Genomic DNA, 8952 nt, shown 5'->3' on the forward strand with positions numbered 1-8952 from the left:
TGATGAAGATAACTATTATTATTACTGCAATTATTAGTGCAATTATTACCTTCAGTATTGTTAATATTATCATTATCATTACTATTATTATAATTATGATCATTACAGTAATCATTACTATTATTGTTTTCATTATTATCATAATCATCATTATTATCAATATTATCATCATTATTACTACCATCGTTATTTTCATTATCATTTTCATATATATTTTCATTAGATTATTTCCATCACTATTTCATCACTATTATTGTCATAATTATTGTCATTAGATATCATTATCAGTATTGTTATTAATGTTTTTTTTTATAATAATCATTATATATTGTTGTTATTGTTATTGTAATTACTATCATTGGCATTATCATTATCATTATTATTGTTCTTACTATTAACATTACTATCATTATTACTATTTCTATTTATACTATCATTAGTGTTATTCTCATCATTATTATTACTATCATTACTATGATTATCATTATAATTGTTATTATGATTAATATTATTATCATGATTATCATCATCATCATCATCATCATCGTCATCATCATCACTATTATCATTATTATTACTATCATTATTATCATTGTTACTGCTATTACTATTATTACTATTGTCATCATTATCATTATAATTACTATCGTTTCTATTACTAACATTACCATTTTCATAACAATCATCGTTATTACTATTATCATTATTGTTATCATTGTTATTTTAACTGTTGTTATTATCATAATCATTATCATCATTACTATTAGTACCATTTGTGTTTTAGTACCAGTTGTTGTAGTAGTAGTAGTATCATCATAGTTATTATCATTATTATCATTACTATGGTTTTTATTATCTCTGTCACACATTATCATTATCATAATCATTGTTATTCTTGTTACCGTTGATATGATCATTATCATTAGTGTTGTTATTATTATCCTCACTATTATCATTTTTATAACTATTGATGTTATTTTTACTATCATTATAATGATGACAATTGTTTTCATTACTTTTCATATTACTATTATTGTTCTTGCTGTTATTGCCATCATCATTATTATTGCTATTGCTATTATTATTGTTGTTGCCATCATTATTACAGCTATTATCATTATCATCATTATCACCCTCATTATGATTATTATCATTATGACCACTATTATTATTATCATTAGTATTATCAATATTATTCCTGTTACCATTATCATCATTATCACTATTACATTATTATGATAGCAATAGCATTGATGCTAATTATAATGATGATAACAATAATGATAATAATGTATTGATTCCAAGCATTACGCTCTTACAGTCTGCAGTCGCATGTTATACAAACAATATATATATATTCAAGAATTAATTCCGGTACTGTTTAACATAATTTTTGTTGAATCAAATCAATTTTTTGCAAACAAATTATAAATATTAACGATAACAATAACCAGAGTAGCAATCTGATTCATTTGTAATATTGAGTGTTCTTGTGTGTTCCCGTATCTTAAATCACTTTTTCATGTCACATTAGGTGTCGCTGATTTACCAATAAAACTCCTATCATTAAGGTAATCAGAAATTAATAATCATAACTATTTGAGAGGACTTACTACTAACTCACATCAGTAATGAATCATTGCAAAATGTTATGTGTTTACTGCAGGACTGAAAAGAAATTACGAACCAGAAAAAATAGTAAATTCAGTATTCTAGTTCCGAAATGATTTATAAAATGCTTACTTTCACAATTATCATTATATATTGATGTGCAATGACAACTCATATCGGCAATGCATTTTAGGTAATGTTTTTATGTACTACAAATGATAGTACATTACACATTATAGATAAATTAATCTGCGCGTTCTTTTCACCAGTTACCCCTCTTTCTCTCTCCCTCTCTCTTTTTTCTCTCTTGTAATAAACCATTACAAAATGTCACGTGGTTGCGAGCATAGAAAAGAGTAAATTCTATATTCTATATCATAAATAATGAAATGCTTACCTTCAAAATTATTATCATATGAGAATGATAATACATTTTATTCTTTAATAATTCAGATGAGATAATGAATTAATCTGCGTGTTCTTTTCATCAATCATACACCCCCCCCCCCTATCTCTCATCATTGTTAATATGTTTATATCATCACATTTACATCTTTATCACTATTTGTATTATCATCAGTGTAAGTGGTAATACTATTACTGTTGCTACTCTTGTTGATTATGTTATTACAATCGTTATTATTGTTATCATTGTTATGATTACTGCTATATTTCTATCATTATCAATTCATTATCAACATTAACATTTCTGTCATCATTTTCATTAGCATCATCATTATCATCATCGTTATTATTATCATAATTATAATTTTTATTGGTGTTATTGTTATCAAAATTATCATTATTCTCGTTTTATATATATATATATATATATATATATATATATATATATATATATATATATATATATATATATATATATGTATATATATTAGTATTATTTTATCACTATTGTTATCACTACCATTGTTATACAATTGTTATTATCCTATATCATTATTGTAATCTTTAGCATTATCATTGTTATTATCATCAAATAATATTATTATCATCATCAAAATCATTATTATAATTTCTTTTACTAACATTATCATTATCATTACAGTCATTATAATCACTATTTTCATTATCATTATTAGTATTATTGTCGTTATCATTATCATTATCATTATGATATTATTATTATTATTATCATTATTATTATTATTATTATTATTATTATTATTATTATTATTATTATTATTATTATTATTATTATTATTATTATTATTATTATTATTATTGTTGTTGTTGTTGTTGTTGTTGTTGTTGTTGTTATTATCACTACTACTATTACTACTGCTACTACCACAATTATTATTTTTGCCATTATCATTAGTATTGTCATTGTTATCATTATAATCATTATGATTATCATATTATGATAATAATCATACTAATCATGATAATATGAATAACAATAATAATAGTAATAATGATAATAATAATAATAATAACACTATCATCGATTTCAAGCATAACGTTCTTCAAGTCCGCAGTCATATGTAATATATCTAATACAAATGAAAATGTATTTGTTCATCTCTCATTTTTTAATTAAAATTTTAAGCATTTAATTTTATCTAATATCATTAATGAATATTTGGGTGTGTGGGTGGAGGGGGGGTGTGTGTGAGAAAAAAAGACCTGGCATTAGATTGAAAATCTGCCCCCTGATACCACAGGTAAATACTGTTATTGAGTGTTCAGTTAACATCACCCTTTTCATGTCATATTTTTTTAACATGCTGATTTTTACGTATAAAGCTCTCTTCATGAAGGTAGTCATAAATAAAATATTCATAATTAATAGAAAGTACTTACTGCAGTTTTTCATCCGGAGCTAATTTTTTTTTTTCATATATATATACAAGGAAATAATTTCTATTAGTAATAAATCATTACACAAAGTCATGTGGTTACTGCAGAGTTCAGATAATAGTTACGAACTTGGAAAAGAGTAAATTTTGTATTATACATCATGTATGTTAAAATGCTTACTTTTACTCTTATCATATGATAATGAAGTGTAATGACAACTCTTATCTGCAATACATTTTAGGCCTTGTTTTTATATAATGAAAATTATAGTACATTAATCATCAAAGATGTAATAATCTGCATGTTCTTTTCACCAGTTACTCACTCACTCACAGCTGTTTATGACTGCCCTTAGTCTTTCCGCACTCACTAGCCTGTCAGTCTTTGAAAACAATGGCGCCTGATTGGTAGTTTGAGAAAAGTCCACCGTATTGAGTTTCCCGTATTTAAAAGGCCTTATCTTTGCGTTCCCTGCATATTTCGAAGTATCAATTAGTGAGAGAGTATTTTCGTTTTTGTGTTGATTCTGCCCGAGCATCGTTTTGAGAAATATATCTAGATTTATGGGACTTCGCTCCTCTTTCTTACCTGTGTATTGCTATTCCTTCCTTGTCTCATTTGCTTTCTCCTTTGCTGTTCCTTTTGTTGTTTTTTCATTAGGAAGAAAGGATTACTAATTAAATTGAAGGATATTAATGAATACATATATTTTATTCCATGATTATGAAGAGTATTACACAATTTACGTTTATTTTTTTTATCTGCAAACCCTTTTTATCTGACACTGCAAGATCAGACTGGGAAACGTTTAATAGTAATTACATCGCACAATACAGAAAAGCATTCATTCAATCAAATATAACCATATATGTTCGTGCATACAGTTTACACGTAGATATATGCGTATCTAAGAGAGACAAACTCGCATAAGTACACATACGCAGGATAACGCATGAATGAATACACACACAAAACTGGCCATGAATGAGAGTTTTATAAGAATATTATCCACACTACTGTGACATATTTCCTTCCAATTTCCCTCTATACTTTAAGAAAAGCGACTGAGGACCAACGTTGCCACAAGACCCAGAGCAACAAGACCTCCGACTTCTGAAGAAGATCTACCCGAAGAGCAGGTCCTGATGTTCACATTTCTGCACTTCTCCTGGTGGACGTCGCTATAGGAGAGTGTCTCCGTCACCTTTTTCAAGAAAACGGCCTCGCCCTTGCCGCACTTGAGGTAGCTGATCCCGTAGACACAGGAGAGGAACCCCGCTCGGATGCTGTGTGAGAGAGAGACGTAAGGAAGGGCATGTCGGAGGAAAGGGTTGGGGGTTGGGTGGGGTCTGTGCAAGAAAATGAGGTTTAATTATATATGAATGAGTTTTCTTTTTCGTCGTGTGTGTTTTCTATCATTAGGGGAATATGTGTTATATTTAATAACCGTCAAACAATATTTTTTTGAGTGTTGGGGGGGGGGGGAGGTTACAGACTCTTGTAAGCCAGTCAAATTGCGGTTGTTTCTTGTGCTTCTAAATTACCCCCAGTGTGCAAAGAATGGGCGGGAATCCGGGGCTTCAACTCAGGTCAGCAAGATTGCTCGACAAGAACACCAACACTGCACCACGAAGCACACTTTTTTTGTTTTTGTCGTTGATGTTGTTGTGTTTGTTCCAGGTACTGTTTTGATACTGATGCTGTTGTGTTTGTTCCTGTTTTTGTTGCTATTGATGTTTCTGTAATTTTTGTCCCTGATGTTGCTTTTGTTTATGCCGATATTACAATGCTTTTTTTGTTCCTGTTTTTGATTTGATGCTTTTTCCTTCTGTTATTCCTGTTGTTGCTTTGATGTCGATGTAATTACTGTTATTATTCCTATTGTTCTTTCCAACAGATCGTATAAATGCGCACGTGCTTTGTGTTTACAATGAAACGTTTCCGTCACTGTACTAACCAACATATGTTATGGTCCCTCTTCGCCTGCGTGATATTGCCTCTGATATGCTCCCTGTTGACCAAATACTTGAAGTGGTTGTGGCATTTGTCCCAGTCATCACGCACGTCTATAATGCACTGGCCGTGGGAAAGATAATCTGTTGGTGTAAAACAGTCAGTAATAATAGCAATGTAGATGTTGGTATAAAGCACAGTCAGTATCAATAATAATAAAGATAATCGGTTGGTATAACACAGAATCGGTATTAATAGTAATATAGATAACCTGTTGGCATAAAACAGAGTCTGTATTAATAGTAATAAAGATAACCAGTTGGTACAAAGTAGAGTCGGTATTAGCTGTGACTTGAATTGATATTTACGTCGATTCCAGGGGGATTAGACACTGTAGGGAAATTCTGTATAGACTGAATAGGTAAATCCGGAGGAAGGGGAAAATGTATCAACTAGGTCAGTTTTGTAGGTCGCCAGGCTTTGAAAAATAGGTAAATTTTTGTGTCGATTTTTATAATACAATGACAATTTACTGAGGTAGAATAGATTATTTTTTCAAGGAGAAGGCATAGATTAAGCAACTGACAATGTTTGCGATTTCTAGTAAATTCTGCCGTTATATAATTAATAAGTGGAGTAATTATCTTCTATTTTGATATCTTTTGTGATTATTGCCTCCTCAAAGATGGAAAAAAGTATTTGAATAAACTCTAATATTATTTTCCTTAATTAAAGAATGTACCCCATCGCTTTTTCTGGCCGCCGTGGTCGAAGAAATAGAGAACTCGGAAGCAAGTGTACTCCAGATGCTTTAACTTAATGGCATTAATATCATAGAGAGGGTTGTGGTTTCTCTCTCCCTCTCTCTCCCTCTCTCTCTATCTATCTATGTCTATATCTAGTTATCTTTCTCTGTCACTGTCTCTCTCTTTCTTTGGCACTGTCTCTCTCTTTCTGTTCGATATCGTATCTCTCTCTCTCTCTCTCCTCTTTTTTCTCTGTCACTGTCTCTCTTTTTCTTTCTCTCTCTCCCTCTCTTTCTCTGCCACTGTCTCTCTCTTTCTATATTATCGTCTCTCTCTCTCTCTTTCTCTCTCTCTATCTCTCTCACTCTTACACTTGGTGATACTACGAAACGCGAAGAATGCACATAATGCACTTAATTCAGAGAAACGCAAAGATAATTTCATTGTGAAAGATAACAAGTCATTCAAAACAAAAGTATCAAAAAGGCTATTGTTTTTTATGGAAATGACAGTCGGAATATAAAGAGGCATCGTTCAGTTCCCTTGCATATATATATATATATATATATATATATATATATATATATATATATATATATATATATATATATATAGAGAGAGAGAGAGAGAGAGAGAGAGAGAGAGAGAGAGAGAGAGAGAGAGAGAGAGAGAGAGAGAGAGAGTGAATGTGTATATATATGTAAATATATATACATATGTATATGAAGAATAGAAAAAACACAATACCGTGTTGATACTATAGTAGAAAACCCCACAATGCACATACTAGATTTATTGAGGAATCTAGTTTGTTCATTGTGGTTTTTTTCTACCACATATATATATATGACCCCATCTAACCCCCAACGCTTGCTTGACCCCTCCTGACCTTTCTGGAAGACGGGGTCATCGCACAGGAAGGCCAAGGTCGCCCTCGCCCCCTTCAGGTGCTCCTCCAAGACTGCCCTCTGCTCGGCCGCCATGCACTTCGCCGTGTAGCCGTCCACGCACCGCATGCCGCCCTTGAAGGCCCTGGGGGGGGGGGTGCATTTATATATATATATATATATATATATATATATATATATATATATATATATATATATATGTATATGTATGTATATATATATATATATATATATATATATATATATATATATATATATATATATATATATATACACGAGTGTGTGTGTGTGTGTGTGTGTGTGTATATATATATATGTATGTATATATATATATATATATATATATATATATATATATATATATATATACATGTGTATGTATGTATGTATATACATTATATATATATATTATATATATATATATGTATATATATATATATATATATATATATATATATATATATATATCGGTGTGTGTGTATTCGTATGTGTGTGTGTACAGGTATACATATGTACTAATATATATATATATATATATATATATATATATATATATATATATATATATATATATATATATATATATATTTATACATATATACATAATATTTAAAACATGTTATATATATATATATATATATATATATATATATATATATATATATATATATATATATATATATATATATATATATATGCATAAGCATGAACACATGTGTTGGGCCGGAAAAGAAAATTAATTAAGTACATTTTGCTGAAAGCTGAAACCGATATATCTATTAATATTAATATGTGATGGCTAGATTCATCGGAGCAATTCATATATCATTCCCTCAGGTGAAAAAAAAAACAGGAGTTGGTTAATTGTTCCATTAGTTCATTTGATTAAAGATTAGATAACGGAATTCTGCAAAATACTAACATAGCGATTTGAGCAAGGCTTTGATATAGATTTCTTACACTTTGGTTGTGAATTGCATTTCTAAAAGGATTCGCTGCTCTCAGTGCGATTCGCTAAGAAAACGGGTCGTCTCTTAAAAAGTTTGTGGTAGACTTATATATTTCTAAAACTTAATTTCGAGGAGTTGATGGAGGTATCCAGTCATTAGTCATAATGTTTTTACCATTATGAAGGACTTAAAGACACAATTTTATCATAAAGATTTAAGACAAGGTATGCCGATGTAGATGAAGCGTATAAAAATGTGATTTAAATGGAGATCCAATAAGATATGTTTCAGCTCAAATAGATTTTCTTTATATTACAGACAAAAGGTCGAGTTTTCATGTTTTGTTGAGAGAAAGAAATGGAACTGTCAATAGAGAGCTGTTTGAAACAGTTCTATTTGTACAAAGTGTTATATTCGGACATCTGTCATCTGTCGCTGACAGGGGTTTCGATAACCGTCATGTATGTGTATGTGAATGTAAGTGCAAGTCAAAGTCTGTGTGTGTGTGTTTGTTGGTTTGTTTGTCATTAGAAAGTGGGCATCTTTCTTAGTTACATGTGTTTAATCTGATTATTTGTTAGGAGGTGGTACTTGTATAAAATGGAGGAATCTCCGAGTCACTGTGTCCTGGCATTTCGCCCCCCCCCCCAGAAAAAAAAAAAACGTCCAGTGACTCGTGCATATATATGTACAGAGCTCGGGCTGGTTCAGGACCTGCCTGAATTCGACGCAGAATTGGATCCCTCATTGTCCCAAGTTACAGGACTACTTTAGTTCTGTTCCCGACGCGAAACTCTGTCGGGAACAAGAGCTCTTCCGCAAAGTTTGGAAGAAAATTATACCATTAGTTTATAAGGAAAGTTGGTGTGTGTAGCATCGTTGAGCCAGGGTTACTTACTATAATCATAGTCTAATCATCAATCGCATTATCATTATTATAACTGTTACTATGTACACACACAC

General features: G+C 30.4%; 1 protein-coding gene across 1 annotated transcript; it reads right to left on the minus strand.

Annotated features, from left to right (window-relative positions):
- Positions 1–4260: 4260 nt before the first annotated feature.
- Positions 4261–7156, minus strand: LOC113828103 (uncharacterized). The gene is made up of 3 exons (XM_027381042.2): positions 7021–7156; positions 5390–5528; positions 4261–4718 (listed from the first exon to the last, which is right to left on the minus strand). Exons 1-3 carry the CDS (start codon positions 7145–7147, stop codon positions 4484–4486), a joined length of 501 nt encoding a protein of 166 aa, XP_027236843.2. The 5' UTR covers positions 7148–7156; the 3' UTR covers positions 4261–4483.
- Between the last annotated feature and the right edge of the window lie 1796 nt (positions 7157–8952).

The sequence above is a fragment of the Penaeus vannamei genome, chromosome 12 (genome assembly GCF_042767895.1).
Source record: "Penaeus vannamei isolate JL-2024 chromosome 12, ASM4276789v1, whole genome shotgun sequence".
Classification (NCBI taxonomy): domain Eukaryota; kingdom Metazoa; phylum Arthropoda; class Malacostraca; order Decapoda; family Penaeidae; genus Penaeus; species Penaeus vannamei.